At 48.9% G+C, this 17,650-nt stretch overlaps 1 protein-coding gene across 1 annotated transcript in view; it reads left to right on the top strand.

Moving 5' to 3' along the window:
- Window positions 1-17,650, top strand: part of MEGF6 (multiple EGF like domains 6) — a gene marked incomplete at its 5' end in the record, with an annotated part of 95,694 nt that overhangs the window by 8,187 nt on the left and 69,857 nt on the right. The window contains one exon of the mRNA XM_082009449.1: window positions 9,220-9,324. Coding sequence (XP_081865575.1) covers window positions 9,220-9,324 — 105 coding nt within the window. The remainder of the gene's footprint in view (window positions 1-9,219; window positions 9,325-17,650) is intronic.

The following is a 17,650-nucleotide window of genomic DNA, read 5'->3' as shown; positions in this document are numbered from 1 at the left end:
AATAAATGTTGCCATCAAGGCAGAATCGCACACGCTCCTGTGATATGTTATTAATTCTCTGCCGAGTTGCGTAACGGAGCTCTCACCTTTTCTGAATTAGACTTTGGAGGTGCGCTCCTACCCTCGCCACAGAAAAGCAGCTTTCATTTTAAATAATAGGCAGGCGAGCCACCAAAGCATTTGGGACCTGACATCAAGGGAATGAAAGCTGGCCGTGTCCAACTCCACTGTAAAGGCAATTTTGATAGTAATGGACCTACAATATAGGAAAATGTCTCCCGCAGCTAGTCGGCTTTTGTTCTGTAAAGAGGCTGCCTATACCTTCCACATGCTTTGATGCTTGCAGCAAAGGTTTTAAAAAAAAAAAAAAAAAAAAAAAAAAAGTGTGTCTAGCAACCAATCTTTATTCTTCCTATTGAAAAGCCTACAACACAGGAGAGCAACCCCACTGTGCTGGAGGAAACTCCACGGATGCCTAATGACCCACTGTCGGCGAGCAGATAATAACCTCAGATGAACTCAGAAAAGTGCGTTCTGTAATGATTTTTCCCTCTGAGGAAGTGAGTAATTCCATCCAGGAAAGAAGCAGAGAAAAGGAAATAAAGCCGCTCAGGGCACGCTCCGAACTCGTCATCCTCATTGTCGGGGCCAGCACTCAAAGGCTGGGCAATGGTCTTCGAGTTGGTCTGGAATCAAAAAGAGAGGGAGGTCCAGCTCTTTTGGAGATGACGTACTCTGACTCTCCCTATTAATGTCAAACTTGCTGCTGATGTGACGGTCAAGACATTGGAGTTTATTTTCTTGTCACACATACGTCGGTGGTTCCTGTTGCGCTCTCTTAAATGGGTCTTGTTGACATGTTTTCTGTGTATTATTCCCAAGAGTAGGAAAGCGAGTAGATGTTTTGCAGCTGGAGCAGAAGCTGAAGAGCAGGTTACAAAGTCCTTGCTTTTCCCTTGTTTCCGTTAACCTCCATATTTCAAGGTGAGAATGAGGGTGACATGATCAGTTAAATGGTGTTTTAGCAGGAAGGACGTGCAGGTGCAAATCGAGCCATGGCACAGCACCAGTTAACTGCAGATCCACTCCCACCTTCTTTCTTTATTTCGATATTTAAGTCTTTTTAACACTCTAGTGATGCTGAGAATATAAATGTTCCACCTTCCATATTACACGTTCACCGGGAGACGTGTGTGTTTCCAAAGTGTGGGGCTTTGCCGTTCTGATCTGGTTGAATACTATTCATTTTAAAACAGGGACCGTGCCGTAACCTAAGGTTTCTCAGAGTGGAGAAGCGGGTATTCATACACCTTGAGTGCAACTGGCACATCAGGAAGCTTGTCCCTGAGAGCAGCAGCAGACTAGCCACCTGGCTAGTGGCCGCAGTGCGGCCAGGGGACTCCCGCTCCCTGTTTCTGGGCCCCCATGCAGCAGCTGGATGAGCAGGCTGGACCGAGGCAAACGGGACAGCTCGGCCCAGCGTCTGTGGGATGGCTGGTACCCTGAGCCGGGAGTGTCTGCTGCGATCCGTGGACTGTCCTGGGCAGCCCTTCTGGTTTCTGTGTAACTACATCCTCTGCCCTGAGGAGCTCCCAGCTTTTGGTTTGCAGGGGTGTGATGACTTTTCCTGCTGGTGGCCCGCACCTTAGTATGAGCATGTTCTTCTGGACCAGAAGAGGGTGTAGGAAGGACTGGCAGGGGAAATGAGTAAATATTAGTGGACTGCTGAGGCAGGGAAACACAGCCAGGGTGTTATATTTGTTAGAGGATTTTCTGTTTTGTATATAGCGCTCGCTTGTCAGCCTGCGTTCACTGGCGTAGCTCTGCTGAAGGCAATGAAGCTATGCCAAAACATGTCAACAGGATTTGCGGCCCTTCCTATCTGTCTTCAGAGATTGTTGATAGTGTTCCAGGAGCGCAAAGGTGGGGAAGGCCATCACTGTTGACAGCTTAATTAGAGCTGTTGGACACTGTGAGGTGGAATCGCTCCAGCAAGGACATCTGATCTTGCTTTCTCTTGAAGGCTGGCATCTCTTCACTGCCGTGCTCTCTTTGCTCCAGATGCTGGACTGTTCATTGCTTTTCCTTAAAAAACCCCAACACGTGTGATGTTTTATTAGGGGAAGTTGTCACTGCTGGTGACTTGTGTGTAGCTGGCCAAGGCCTGCTGCCTTCTTCTTGTTTGAACCTGGCGCACTGTCCGACACGTGACGGTAACGTTAAATAGTGTTATGAATGGGAGGTCCCAGCACTGCTGTCGGTCCCAGTTCAGCTGAGTTATTTGGGCTGTCAGTGCTGGCACTGGAAGAAGAGGAGAGCGCTGCCTAGAAGAAGAGAGCTTGCCCTGTTGCAGCCGCTGTGCCGAGCGTACTTGTTTGCCTAGGCTGGTGACTGTTTGCAGCAAAAGAAGGGGTGTGCTTCTTTTCCTGACATGCAGGTTTGTGTCTCTAAGCACTTACAGGTGAGAAAATGAGCTGCGAGGACAGCACTCAGTGACTCGGAGTGCGTGGACTCTGCTGGGAGCAAGTAGCTTGGAAAGAGATGGGAAATTTCTTTATAGGAATAACCTGTAAAACGGCGGAGCGGTCGAGTGGTCTGAAGACTAATGGCTTCACAGAGATCTCATGAGTCTCAAAGAATGTTCAATTCCTTTGTTCCTCTCCTACGGCACCCTTTGAAATGGTGAGCAAGGCTGCGCTTGCTCATAACACCCCCCGGAGCTGCCAGATCTCACCGTGTAGAGGCAGCTGCCCGGTTCCCTCGCAGCATGCCTGCTTTTTGTCCCGTCTCTCCTGCCGATAGGAGAAGCGTGAGGGCTTATTGCCTTTCCGTCGCACTCTGTCTTGGAGCATTCACCCGCTCAGTCCCTTTTGGGAAGGAAAAAGGTCAGAAGTGGAGACACCCTTTGCATGTTTGGCATTGCATCAGGTTCTTTCCCTGCCTGATTACCGACAGATTGACTTTCAGACTAAGCTTCTCAGTTTCAAGTGGCCTCTGAGATGCTACTTAAATTCCACATGTGTTCAAAAACACGGATAAAGCCCTTGCTGATTAGGACAAAGGGCCTCCATGTCTGGTAATCCCCGTGATCTCTACTTTCAGCTTGAGATGCTGAAAAGCCACGTCCCACCAAGTCCATAGCTCTTGGTCTGCGTGGAGGAGCTGGAGTTCAGCCGCAGACGTCATGTCTGTGTTCTTGGGCCAACCCCTGCCATGTTCAGAAATGACACCATGAGGCAGAAAGGCGCTGAGGAGAGCAGTAAGCGTGGAAGAGGCCGAGGTAATGTTCGTTTGGTGAGGAGATGGGAGGAAGTATCAGAGTGTGAGACACAATGCAAACCTCTCCGAGCATCCCCAAGGGCTGAGTAGAAAGCAGCTGAATTTTAATCGCCTCATTAAAAGAGAAAGTTTTATTAGTCGCAAATGGCCTATTAAAAGGCTCCAGAGTGAGCTACCCTGCACTGAACCACGTTTCTTCCTGCCAACTCTGCTTAGCTTTAGCATATCATCCGGCGAGCAGGGAAAGAGCACTCGGCAGGGCCCGCTGCAGTGGCCGCGCTCGGCTGCTGCGCTCGCTGCGCAGGCATGGCCGAGCCCGGCTCGCTGCATAACCCTGGGAGCCTGGCTGCGTGGGCCAGCGCACACAGGCACACAGGAGCCGGCTGCACCGGCCTCGGGGGAGCAGCTCCGTTATTTGCGATACAGGTTGGAAGGCTCAGCAGGAAATGTGTTCGGTTAACAATTTAATTTCCCTATTAGTCCGGCTTTCCTTTGTACGTCGCCTCTTGGCTCCTGGAGGCTCATTGTTTTGTCAGCTGAAAGGCTGCGGCTGAACTTCTGAACCTTTCGCCTGGGATCAAGCCTAGTACTGGTTAAACGCCTAACGTACGCTCCCCTGGGAGGCCTTCTTTGTCCAGGCAGAGATGGCCGTGTTGTACTTCGGTGAGCCCGTACGTTGTAGGAGAAATGCTGTTCTCCATCACTCTTCCTTTGTCTTTGACTTCCCAAGAATCCTGCCTGGCTAAATCCTCGCAAAAGCTATTGTCCACCCATTCAAACGGGAGGCGATGATGCCTTCTGTAATTCATCCTTTCTTCCCCGTTTCCCAGACCAGCGTCGTTACCCTTTTCCCAAATTTCCATTGCGTTAAATTACATCACTGGGAATGAGGAGCTAGTTTGCAGAGGGCTTGGAAGGCGCAGGGGAAGGAGGCCCGCAGGCCCCTCAGCCCCACTGGGCTGGGAAGTAGGTTATTACAATTTCCACTCTGCATGTGCCAGCCTGAAGCACAGAGCAGGGAATTGTCTGGGTTGTTCAGGAAATCTGTGGCGCAGCCAAGAACAACACCCGTGTCTTCTAATCCCCGATTCGTGTTGCCACAATTGCTTCTAATATTTTTCCATTGTTGTGCTTTGGGGCTGACTGAATGGGGGGCTGAGCACCGCTGGCAAATAGGGTGTCGCGCAGCCAGGCGGAGCTTTACGGGGACCCTGTCTGAAGTCTGGTTTTTAGGTGATGACGGTAAAGGATTCGGGGAAAACCAAGCCACCTTATTATGCAATTTGGCCACCTGGTCAATTCTGACTAGTAGGATTGAGGCCTGAAGGATCGGGAGAAAGCAGAAGACAGCCCTTCTCGTGAGACTGGAGCTAGCAAAAACTTGAGGCTGCAGCCCTAGAAAATCTCGTGCATACATGGATGTGGGAAGTTGCGTTGAAACGCTCGCTGCCGGGAGCTCCTTCCGCCTTGCCGCATGGGAGGACGCACGTGGGGAAGTGTTTGCCATCGCAGGCATCACACGGCGTGGCTCAGCCGAGTGGGGTGCTGGTGAAAGAGTTTCCCAACTTCCAGTGCTCTGCGCCAGCAGGCCAGCATGGGATTGATACAGGATTGCTGTGGTCCCCAGGGATCCATGGCTCGGAAAAGTGACTAAAACATTGGATGAGAAGAAAACGGGCTTTCTGAAACAACATTTCATCGCTGTTTTATTAATTTGGGTAGATGGGTATTTGGACTTCAATGCTGCCTTTGTATTACTGAATAATCTTTTTTTGGAGGGGGGACTTGAAAAATCATCAGGTCCTTAAAAGAGCCAACACTGGCGCTTAAGTTTTTCAGCTCTAGTGCATCTGAGGTGCAAAGTTTGGGGAGTTCAGGTATCGGTGAGAACAAGTCTTGGAACAGAGCTGACGTTAGCACTCGGGCTGGTGAGCTGGAGCTGGGTCAGCCGCAAGCGAGCTCTGGCCTCTGAGAGCCGTGCCGCAAACCAGGGCGCTCGGACAGCTGTGTTGTGAAGGAAGGGATAGAGCAAATGTCCCTGAGGTAGGTACAGAGCTTGGTCTAGTAAGAGTGCGTGTTTTAATAGCAAACATGCGAATTTGTAGCATGCCATGTTCATCTGAACCTTCACAAAACCTTCTTAAGCGCCTCAGACTAGGCGAAACGCGCTGTGTAAGATGGTATTTAGATTTAGCCCAGACGAGAAATTAGGAAGTCAGCTGTGTTTCTGTAGGAAAAAACAGAGCCAATATTTGGTATATGGAGGATTCAACGGTAGGAGGAGAATAGTGGGAAACCTCGTAATGCTGTTATTAGATTTCCGCATGGAGTAGGTTGTAACTGATTGCATTGTGGGAAGAGTGGTGTAAATACCTGGCAATATAGCGCCCAGGGGTTGGCCACCACCAGGGTTTGACCCAGCGATTTGACTTCAGGACATGGTTTAGTGGGCGTGGTGGTGTTAGGTCGATGGTTGGACTTGATGATCTTAAAGGTCTTTTCCAACCTTAATGATTCTGTGACTTTCACAAAGTGCCAATTTGTCTCTCTCCACAGTATCGTTGGGAGGCAGACTATTTCAGGCAGCTTCACGCGAGCTATCGATGAGCTTTGTGCGGCTGATGAAAGCTTTCAGCACTCAGGAGTTTTGAGGACATGAATCTGCCCTGCACTAACTGCATCCCCTGCGTTACTTAGCGGAGAGGAGGGTGGGGAGGGAAAAGGGACCTGCCTTTACTGCCCAGGCAATCATCCCCTTTGATTACAGGGGATGCTAGTACCGCAAACCACGACTCCCGTCCGTGCGACAGACCTGTAACTGGGAAGGAAGGATTTTTTCAGGCCTGGCAAGCTGACCCCCACAAGCTTCGCGTTTCTTTTGTGCAGGTAATACCTGCTCTTTCCCATCCCTGAATTTGTGTGTAGGGCTCCAAGTTCCAAATTACCTTTGCAAATGCGTTGGTAATGTTGCAAACATATCGACTCGTGTGCGCAAAATGTCGTGCCAACGTGCCCCAGAAACGCACACGCTTCCTTGCGCCGTTTTCATCTGTGATTCCCTCTTCTTCTGAATGCACGATTGGTGTTTTGGAGTAGGCACGGAATGTTTTGTGCCAAGTATTTGGAGCCATTTTTGAAGCCTGCACAGGGTGCCTTTCCTCCCCGGCTATAATGACACGAAATGAAATGTGTAATCACAGACCTGCTGCTTCTGTTACTAATTAGTTACAGCTTTAGGTGGAATGGGAAAAGAAACCGGCAGCTCCCGACTAGCAAAGAGGGGGGAGAAGTTACAGAGTGCGTGTGGAAACCTTAGTCCAGTGCGTGCCGTTCTGTTTGTTTTCAGGTGGTTCTGTATCGTCCGTAGGTTTGTAATTTAACCACAGGCTTTGTATGTTCGGTCGGTAACTGCAAAGGGGCCATTTCACCCCTGGCCTTGAGCAGGGTCCAGAGCTTTCTGCTTGGGGACTTCGCCACCGGCCCATGCCCAGGACCACGCGGTGTCCTCCACTCCGGCCGGTGCCACTGGGGTCTCCTGGGGGGCCGTGTTGAATGCACTTGAGTAGCTGACAGTTGGTTCCCAAGCTGGACCTCTCAGCTGTACCTGCTGTAGATGTATTTAATTCTCCAGCTTCTTCCTTAGGGCAGTCAGGATGTGCAGAACTGGCAACCTTGCAGCTTTCAAGAAGAAAAAATGGCTTTTCCGGGAGCTTTTATGTATTCATTCATTCATTCTTTCATTTACACTGTCCGCACTCATGAGCCCAGGTAACATTAATGCAGGGGATGCTGCTGTGTTGTTTTCCCACGTGATGTGAATTTAGCGTGAGGAGTTGCAGACACGGCATGAGAGCGGCCAGGAGCATGCGGGACTCCTCAGTCACAGAATCATAGAATCATTAGGGTTGGGAAAGACCTTTAAGATCATCAAGTCCAACTGTCAACCCAGCAGTAAACCATGTCCCAAAGTGCCACGGCCTGAAACGTCTCGGGCTTTTTCTTTACAGAGGGAAATCCTTGAAAACCTTCTTCACCCTGACTTCTAAATAGCCCGATTGTTTAAAAGTGTGACTGCTGAGGTTTCGAGGAGAGACCAGTTCTGATATTTTCCTGGAAGGTGCTTTTCTTGAGCATGAAGAAGTGCTGTATGGGTGTGTGCTGCATCAGCAAAGCCGGCTGCACCCAGCCGGGGCAGATCCTGACTGCGGGTCTGGAGTGGGGTCACTAACTGCTTGTGGTCGACTCGCACTAACCAGCAACCTCGCTACCCCCGTGCGTGCCTTGGGAGTGGAATAATGCCTACCTCTCCTAGCAGAAGGAAAAACTCCATGCTCATTTTCCCCCCCTTAGTGTTTCCACCAAAGCCAAATCTCATCTTTGCTTCAGCAGAGGAGGCTTGGCATCTTCCTGAGGATGCAGTATGGGTTAGCTGGTTGATGGTTCACTTATGCTGTTGGCAAGTGGTGTCAGTCAGCAACTGTGCAGGGCAGCAACCTGCTTCAGCTGGCACATGAGCCACAGTAAATTGTGGTGTAAGCTGCACTTGGCTCCATCAGCGTTTGTCTGCTCGCCGGCGTTCTGTGCTCTTTCTAGTAAATCTGCATTTCAGAGCCAGCAGGGTTTGGATTGCCAGGTCTGCCTTTTGTAATTTCAGCTACTTGAAATAATTAGGTTCTCCGGATCCATAAACTGGATTGATAGGACACGAGGGCCCCGAACGCAGGTGACCGTGACACAGTTGGCACTTGCAGCGCATTCCTTGCTGGGATGCATCAGCTGTAACACGTGGGTCCAGTTGCTGCTCTTGGCCCACGGTCCAGCCTGGGCTGAGCAGGATCTTGGGGTAGGCGAGTGGGAACTGCTGGACCAGGTACTGCCAGGGCATCTCTTGTGCCGTGAAGCTCTTTTTGCTACCTGCTTTGCCATGGCTTTTGTGAAATGTATTCCTACCCAATCCCATTGTTCTTGGATTTTGTTACCGTTTCTTCAATGCAAATGAACAGGGAAAGGGAAGGAGGAGGTGCAGGAAAAAGAAAGAAAAGATAAATTGGCCGGCCACACAGCGATGTCCAGACCAGCGAACAGGGAGAAAAATTCATTGTCTGAAACTTTAAATGGACTTAAAAGGGAAGATAGGCACTTGTTCTGCGTCCTTCTGCTTTGATGAAGCACGGCACACATGATGGCATCACTTGTCACCAATGTGTCTCCTCCTGGAGACGAGCATTTTCTAGTGGGAAATATAAAATATTGGCTGCATTTTGTGAGTTAGGAGAAATCTATGTTTCCCTGGAAAACATATCCTTGTTTGTAGTTTTATGCAGACGATTTGAAAAGGTGGATTTCAGAAGCCTAATTGAGCATTCTTGGTCTCTGTGTCCATTTTACACTTCACTGGGTGAGAATAGAGAAATGTGGCTGCTCAGGCTTACTTACAGTTTAGCTCTATTTCATCGGCTCATCCGTTCAGAAGGTGACGCGACGTTTGGGTAGCCAGCTCTCCAGGAGAGCTCAGCGGAGAGGTGGAAAGCTGCTTCTAGGGGCTTCTTCCTGAAAGATGCCTCCAATTTCCGAACAAATAACTTACTTTGTTGCCACAGGATCCGGTATGATTCTGCCCGAGTTGTTTCTCAGGCTATTTTACCCGCTTGTCGGCTGTAAAATGTTATTTCATCAAGAACCCTGCAGCTCCCCTGCGGCTCTGCTGGTGTTTTCCTGTTTTTTCACTCAGCCGCACTTTAAGAAGAGCCCTTAGATATTGCCTAAGGTGTTTTACCTTCCTACCCTAAATTTCAGGAGATTTTGTGCACTATCACATTGTCAACCGAAAAAGAGTTGCCTTTCAAGAACGGTTCGACGGTATATTTATAACTGTTCTGTTATACGCACGTGCGCTTCCCATCATGACCTCAGGACTTACTCTCTCCCTCCGCCTTGCAGCTGTCTGCAGTTACGGGGTTTGTTTCAACGGTGGAAATTGCATAGAGGGCTCTTCGCGGCTCTGCCATTGCCCCTCTGGTTTCCAAGGACCTCGCTGTCAGTACGGTAAGCAATCTTTTCAAAGTCTTCCTTTAATTTTGAGTCAGAAGTGAAGGGGATAAACAGCAAGGGATGCCCCGATTTTTTTTTTTTTTTTTTTTTTTAATCCTAGCCATTGTTTTATCTGCAAAACTCCAATAATCTGCCCTCTACTTTTTTTGGCCACTGTTTGTAGTGGTTGTGGAACTTGGATGTTTGGAAAGGAAATGCTTATCATGACTTGCTGTGAAACGCAGCTCCGCACTGTACAATAGCCTTTATTCCTGGCTGCCATCAGCAGAGGGATTTGCTGGAATCGGAGAAGGAAGCTGATTAAAGTCAGGTCAAACAAAGAAACCCTAGGGTCGTGGCCTGTGGAACGAAGCTGAGCCTGGGGGAGCGTGGCAATGGGCTGCCACATCAGAAGGGAAAATAGCTAAGCTCTGACTAGCTGGATCAGCTGCATCTTTGGCTAGGCTTTATTTTGGGGCTGCTAAGCTTTATTTCATTAACCTTTGTGCAATATACAAATTCTCTCTTGAAGGTTATTGAATTTCCTATGTTTGGCACTTCAGAGATGTTCTGATTTGGTAATGTGATAGTCTGTAGCAAACAACTGCTAAAAGCTGGAACAATTCTCTGTGGGCACGTACGGTAAGAGAAAATGTGCCTCATAGTGTTGTAGAGGGAGACGGCTGCCCTTTCTTCCCTCTAACTGCTCAGTCTGCAAGGTACAGGGCAGTAACAGTTACTCAAATCCTGGATTTGTAACAGCAAATTGAATAATAAGACTTTTGGTTGGTTTTTTTTAAACATAAGTAAGTGTATATCTCTTCCTTCAGACATGTGGTTCCTTGCTCTTTCGGAAACGGAGGTGAGTTTATGGATGTAGAGGAGTTGAGAGTGGACTAGTCCTTGGCGGAGCTGGTCTTTTCTCACTGAGAAGGGTTGGAAAGGAGCTGCTTCTGCAAAGCCTGAAACCCTCCAACCCCCAAGTAATCAGAACAGAGGGCAGAGAGGTGACCGCGTGAGTTAATCCGTTCAGGGGAACTCTTACCGCTGAGTTTTAAGAGGGCAGAGACGAGGTCTTGCCACTTCAGCTTGCGAGGAGGCACACAACCACTGGCTGTGTGGTGGAGCCGGGCTGCAGCTGCTGAGCCAGCCTGCTCTTGCGCATTTTTCTTGTTGCCTCTCTTTTAGGGAACTTTAATCGTTGTTAAGATGTCAGTTTAGAAGTGCTTCAAAGGCCCTTAAGTCACATCTAGATAATACCTTTAAAGAAAGAGAATTCTCTCTGTCAGATACAAACTGCCAAACCCTCCTTGATGCCGTTGGCTTTAGGCTCTATTCAGTCCTCACTGATGAGAGGTCTGGAGCACAAGTCTGATGAGGAGCAGCTGAGGCAACTGGGGTTGTTCAGTCTGGGGAAGAGGAGGCTGAGGGGAGCCCTCATCGCTCTCCACAACTACCTGAAAGGGGGTTGTGGTGAGGTGGGTGTTGATCTCTTCTCCCAAGTAACCAGTGGTAGGACAAGAGGAAATGGCCTCAAGTTGCGCCAGGGGAGGTTTAGATTGGATATTAGGAAAAATTTCTTTACTGAGAGAGTGATCAAGCATTGGCACAGGCTGCCCAGGGAGGTGGTGGAGTCACCATCCCTGGAAGTGTTCAAAAAATGTGTGGACGTGGCACTTCGGGACATGGTTGAGTGGGTGTGGTGGTGTTGGGTTGATGGTTGGACTTGATGATCTTGAAGGTCTTTTCCAGCCTTAATAATTCTGTGATTCTGTGATATGTTTCTAAAATAGTCACGCTGCAGATGCAGTAGGAGCCTGAGTCCACATGATTTCTCCCCCCAGTGACAGTCGCTTAGCGGCAGTTTAAACAGACTGCTTAAAACATCGCTTCCCTCTCATCCTTTGGCCCCCGAAGGATTAGAGCACGGCTAAGTCTCGGAGACGTGCACCATCCTACGCTGCTGCTTAGGTTCATGTTTGCACGTTACAGGCTTTTCTAGGGAATAAACAATCCTTAAATTGTCCCTGCAATTTGTTTGGTCACAGCTTCTCTCGTACAAATTAATAAAATAAATATCGGGCCTTTTCCTGTATAGAACCCATGAGGTAAAAACTGTTTTCACATTTGGAAATGTTTAGCGATTCCCGCAACTATAATTGTTTGCAGCTTTGAAAATAAAGTGCACATTTCTGAGACCCCCAAATATTTTTTTTTTTTTTAAAGAGAAATGACTGCCTTATTTTGTCGAGGAAGAAAATACATCTGTAGTTCCGCTGATGTTACCCCCGCCTTGGACGAGGGACCCGAAGTTGGTGCTTTGGGTCTTAAAAGGTCAGCCTTAAAAGATTAGCTTTTATTTTACTGGTCTGCAAAACCTTTTGCGGGAACCATGTGAGGCGGCAACAGTGGCTTGTGTGTTATCAGCGTGCCTGGGGTCGTCTTTGCCTGCGTCCCCAGCACTGCTTAGGAAAAGGGAGGACAGCATGGGCCCAGTGGGGCAGCAGGACAAACCCCAAAGCCACCGGCGTAGACTCCGCAAATGACGGCACGTTTTCATTACCTGCAGATGAAGGAAACCTATAGATGTATTCGGCTGGGGCCGGCATTCATTTTGCAAGACAAGATACCTTGCAAGCATTTTCAGAAAGCTCTCCTAGGTCTCAAGTTTAATTTTAACCTTTGTTTCCATCCTGCTTTTAAAGAGCTGTTGCTCCTGAAAAAGTAAAAAAGACCACTGAAGTTGCTGTATTAGCCCTAGCTTGCAGAAAATTGACTTTTTTTGGAGTCTGTTTCTTGATGCTTTTCATTATTGCATTTTCCAAAAGCCACGGTCATTGCCACAGAGAATGTGCTGACTGAGGATACGGGAAGATCCCAGCCACAAACTCATCCTTCCCTTCATCTTAATTTCTTACTGACTGCTGTAAGTGATTTTTCCTTGGTAAATACTTTTTACGACAAATTTCTCATGGAAACCTAATTGTTTGGCTTCTCGTCATCTCTTTTACTCTTAAAAGTCCTCTGGATGGTTACCTTCTGTGCCGGTCAGTCAACCTTTGTGCTGGATTTTCACGATAGGATGGGAGGCTGGAGGCTGCTTCAAAGAAGACAGCTTTGGGGAAAGACACATAACGGTTAATCAGTGAATTATTTTTTCTCATCTGTCACCTATAAAGGAAGCTATCCTGGTATGTGAGGTGATGATACCTTCTTGAGAAATAGTTCCCCGCAGTGGAGCCGTTCAGCACGTGACTGGGGTGAGTCTGGATGCCGGCCGGCCGAGGCTGTTCGCTGACAACCACAGGAAAATAACCCCGAGTGACTGAAGTGGCTCCACAGCCATATTCGGTGGTGTCATTCGTCTTCCAGAGATCTCTGTGTCTGATCTTAATGGTATCGCCTTTTCTTTTCTGGAAAGAAATACAGACGTGTTTGTTTTAAAGGCAGGACATTCGCTGTCCTGGCCAGACTCTTATCATACCTTTCAGCGTGGGGTATTTTTACTGGCCAGCCTGGAGCAGCGGCAATCCTGTGTTTACCCTGGCTGGAAAACAGGCGGTACCCCATCGGCCTGGCTTCCAGGGGTGAGATGCTGTCCTTCCTGCGCTCCTGAGCTGTTGAAAGTGATAATATTTGGGCACCCTCCATCTGCATTAGATCATCTCCCTTTGAGTGGAGACCTCTCAATAGGGCCGTGCGGGCGCTTTCAGGAAGGCCTGTAGTACGTCGTGTTTGCTCGTCTGGGTTTCAACGCTTTTTCTCTTGCCTCTTGCATCTCGGGGCGTTTTTTTCCTGTTAAGCGCTGTCAGCATAGAGATTGGTCTTTTTTTTCCCCGTGAACGTGGCATCTCCCACCTGCCCTAAGTAGGGCTTCGCTAGAGCAGCAAACCGGAGGAAGAGGTTGAGCTGAACCATATTATAGCGACTGTAGAGGCTGTTTCTGAACTGAGAAAGCAGCTGGGTTGTCCCAAACACCTTCATTTTCTTCCACCTCTGGAGGATGAAAGGGTTGTAAATGGAGTGTTTGAGGGCTACTTTGGGCTGAGACTGTCTTTAGGAACTCCCTTCTTTGAGCTTGGGCATAAATGACCTTTCTGTACGGGGCTCATTGCTGGGCGGGAGGGGGTGTCAGAAAACCTGGGTGCTGCTCCAAGCCTTGCAAGGGATCCTCGGACCTGCCGATGTCTCAGGGTCCAGTTTTGGTGAACTTGGCGTACCCGCGTGGACACGGTGGAGCGGCTCCCCGCGCGGCCCCGTGTGCCGGGGGGGTGTGCATTCACGGCAGGGACGGGATGGGGAGCATAAGGGCTGTTGTTATTTGCATCTTGTACTGTAAATCAGCTGCTTGGCTTCAACGTTTGCTTACTGAAAACTTCACGGTGGAGTGGATCGTTTCAGTGGCACTCAGGCTTTGGGGGCTCTTGTGTGGGAACTTCGCTGGGACGGGAGCCTTCCTAATTAGCCCGGCTGCGTTTTGAAGGATCGGCCAGACCAAATCTTCTTTAGCTTTGCACAAAGGAGAGGTCAGCTGTGAGCAAGCAGGGCCCGTGATTAGCGTCTGCTTCTGCAAGGGCAGCTGAACTGGCTTTGTCGCTGCTTCAGGAGACCGTTATCGTCCCTTTCTTTTCTAGCACTGCCCTCATTTACAGACGTGCCCTCCGTGTTGGTTGATTGACTAATGACCCTACTTCTCCTGCTAATCTCTTCGAGCTGTTCAGTTGGAAGCCTTTGCGGCGTGTTGGGGCACAGGCTTCTTGGGCGGGGGGGTGGGAGAGAGGGGTTTGCTGCAGCCTTTGGGCTGGAGGCTGTCTTCAGAGAGAAACACAGGGCTGCAAAGCCCTCAAAGGTGTCGAAGTCAAAACGGGGAACGGTTTGTCTCTGGGAGCAAAGGAAAACACCTTGTAGACTCTTCCTGCATCCAGGGGCCAGATGCTGCTTTCCCAGATGGAAGCGAGCGTGCGTGTGCAATAACGCTTGCTTGGACTCGGGCGACTTCCCTGTCCAAGGGGACCCCAGTGCCGACTTCAGAATGAGAGTAGCGAGATACCGTGTTGGATGTTCCACGGGTTTACAGTTCACAAGGCCGATTTAAAATCCGTTTGTGGGATTGAATAGCGGCAATTGTTCTTCAGCTGTGAGTTTATTGGCAAGAATCCACTGTTAATAATACCAGGGCTAAATTAAGCAGAGCACTTCTCCTCCAACAGCCAAGAAGTCCGAATACATTTATTTACAAACAGCCTCCTGATTCAAAGGTTTAGCCCTCTGCTGGGGAGGGGAGGAGAGCCTGAGCCCAGGGGAGATTTCTGCCAGTCCGCAGCGTTGCCGTGCAGCTCTGCCTGCTGGGATTTTCTCTCTTTTTGGCTCAGGAAGGCAGCGGAACAAGGGCGGCTTGTGCAGAGCTCTGCTTCGTCCTGCGCTATCTGCTTGTCCATCAGCCAAACATTAGGTATTTAATAGCTGGCAAACAGGTAGCGCTGAACTCTTTGAAACAGTTAGTGAGGGGAAACAAGCCAAAGCTATGTAGGGGTTTATTCAGTTTAAAAAAAAAATAATCTTTTGTGAAGTGAGTTTGGAAGCAAAAGGAAAACGTGCTGAAGCTGGGGGAACAGCTGGGGTTGTACCTGCGAAACAAGTCTCTTCGCACTTCCATCTGTGGGGTGTTCTGGGGTCCAGCGCCCTTCACTGAGATGCGCAACGTGGCATTTGCCGCCAGCTTCCTGGCACGACCTCGAGTTTACAGTCCTGGACGTAAATGCAGGGCAGTCACTCTCTGCATAACTTCATGATTCATATGACTTGAGTTTCTGAAGGTTAACCGGAGTACAGCAAAAAGCCTTTTGGCGGTACGCTATTACATTTAAAGTTGTCCGGCTTCGTCGATGAGTGATGGAGCATATGCAGAGGCAAAAATATTACTGACTCATTTGTTTAAAGGCAGATGATAGCAAGTGAAAGAGAGCTGCTAGTTTAAGAGGCTAAAATCTTCAAAGGCTTTAGTGAATTCGAAATATGGTTTTCTTTGTTCTTCTCAAGCTTTCCTTGGGTTGAACTCAAGAATTAAGGATTTCATTATCATTTAAAAGAGGTGATTATATTGGGTGACAGAAAGCACATGGCTCAAGTCCTTTAGATGAGTTGTAGCCCTCTGCTTAAATTTTGGCACATGAATGAGAGAAGAATCCTATCGCAGACATTGCACCCGTTTGCAATTTTCAGACAGATCTTTACTGCTCCTTGTGTTAAGATCTGTTGGGGGTAAGAAAAGCTTGGAAGGAAACGGCTTACTGTGCCATCTGGAGAAGACCAAATCTACGCTTAGTTTGGAGGGATTCGTACCGGGGGCCAAGTCACGTGAAGTGCTGCATGCCATCTTCAAAGCGATGCATGTTCTCCCTTCAGTGAGGATTGAAACTCCTCAGCACCTCCCGTGATCACCTCCTGAATTCTTATGGTGCCAGCACCATGGCGGAATGTCAGGCCCCGCTCTAATCTCCCTGCAAGGGTTTCTGCGAATGTTCGCAGCCAGCTGTGACCAATTAAAAAGGGGGGTTGTTTGCAAAACCTCAGTGACTGGCAAAGTTGAGGGAGGGGTCCGAAGAGCTTTAGGGTTTTGAGAGCTATGTGGTCTACCCTAAGTCTTTTCTTCTCGTGAGCCGTCTGCTGACAGACCGTAAGCGCAGAGGTGAGTCGAGGGATATTTATATAGGAGAAGTGATTCTTTTCCAAGCAATGAAAAATCCTTCAGTCTAAAAGTGGACCACTGGGATCCCGTTGTGTAATTGGCAAGAAGAAGAGTTCGATACGTGAATGCCAAGTAGACTGATTTAATGCTGAATCCTTGGACTGTTACCGGAGAGGAGGAGACCATCCCGAGCTCACAATTGCTCGCCCAACTGGCTGGTTTCTGGAACGGTGACAAAACTGTAGCCCGGTCCAGTCAGTGCAGGAGAGCCGTTCCGGAGGCATGCCGGAGATATGCCTCTCGTCTCTCCTGCTGCGGTGCTCAGTGGCTCTCCCTTTCGCGTCTGGCTGTTTTACGTCGCAGCGGAGAACTGACGCAGGGCAGCTTAACTCCCAGGACCAGTGATCTTCTGTTGTGTTCTGGGGATCCATGCTGGCCGTAGGCGCGGGGGAACAGGTTCCAGCCAAAATGGGTGTTTTAGCGAGCGAAATGGGGAGTGAAGGCCCAAGTAGAAAAGATAAGCAGTGCTGCAAACCTTCCTGGAATTTTTAGGATTAACTTATGCTTAAATATATAGTACGGTCTGTAAGAAATTGTCAGTATGTTACGCTTTCCATTTCTGGGTTTGGAAAGGTTGGAAAAAACATCTTGTTATTCACTATGTGCTGCCTTCTCCAAGGCATCTTTTTAAAGCAGAGTTCTCTAGCGGGTGATAACATCTTTTAACCAGCCTCTGAAACTCCTTATCCCCACCTCAGCCACAGGTTTTCCTTTCATTTTTGCTTTGTTTGCTGTGTTTCAGTCTGTTTCCTCTGCTTCGCGGTGCGGTCTCAGTACTGCAGTATAATCTGTGTAATAATTCAAGAAACAACCATACGCTGAGATTCCAGTCATTACAAATACCCTTTTTTTCCCAGGAAGGTGCTCGGAGGATTCCCGCTCCAGGGGTTTAATTAACGAGTTATGTGAGAAAGGGAGGACACTTTCCGTATATCCTTGCTCCAAGTTCAAGTGCGTGTGCATTCCTGTTGTGCAATGCAGTTTTTCGACTTGGGCTGAAGCTTGCCATTCAGCACAGCCTGAACCCAAACTAAGTTGTGTGATAGTGGAGGAGGAGAAGGAGGAAAATCTCCCTCGCAAACAAATCAAGGGTGGCCCCAGCCAGCAAAGGAGGTTGTTACAGTCGCTCATTACTGCTAGGGATGTTACAAGATTCAGATGAAAACTGCTATCTCTGAAAATGGGGCTCCTTCTCCTTCTCCTCCTGAGACTGCGGCACCGGCTCCAAAGAACAAGCTCGGGGAGTCTGCACCTCTGCGGCTCTTATCCTTGGGTTTCCTGTCTGCTTAGCTTGCGTTCACTGATTACAGCTATGCTACAGTTTTAAATTAATACGGTAGCACATACCTATGTGTATGCACATATACGAACGGTCGGATATCACAGGACGTGCGTGGTTTACAGTATATTAATATCACCTATAGCTAGTGTTTAAAAACACGGGTTGCATTTTAAGGGGCCTCTCACCGGTAACGTGGAAACGGTTTGCAGTGAGTGCCCATTTACCTGACTGGGGGGGGGTTTTCATCTTTCTAGCCATCGATAAGCACGCAGCCCCTTCAGGCGCAGCGAACGCCCAATTCTGGAAGACGA

Source organism: Phaethon aethereus, assembly GCF_964289735.1.
Source record: "Phaethon aethereus genome assembly, chromosome: 21".
In the NCBI taxonomy this organism is placed as follows: domain Eukaryota; kingdom Metazoa; phylum Chordata; class Aves; order Phaethontiformes; family Phaethontidae; genus Phaethon; species Phaethon aethereus.
This window is presented reverse-complemented; position numbering and strand designations above follow the sequence as displayed.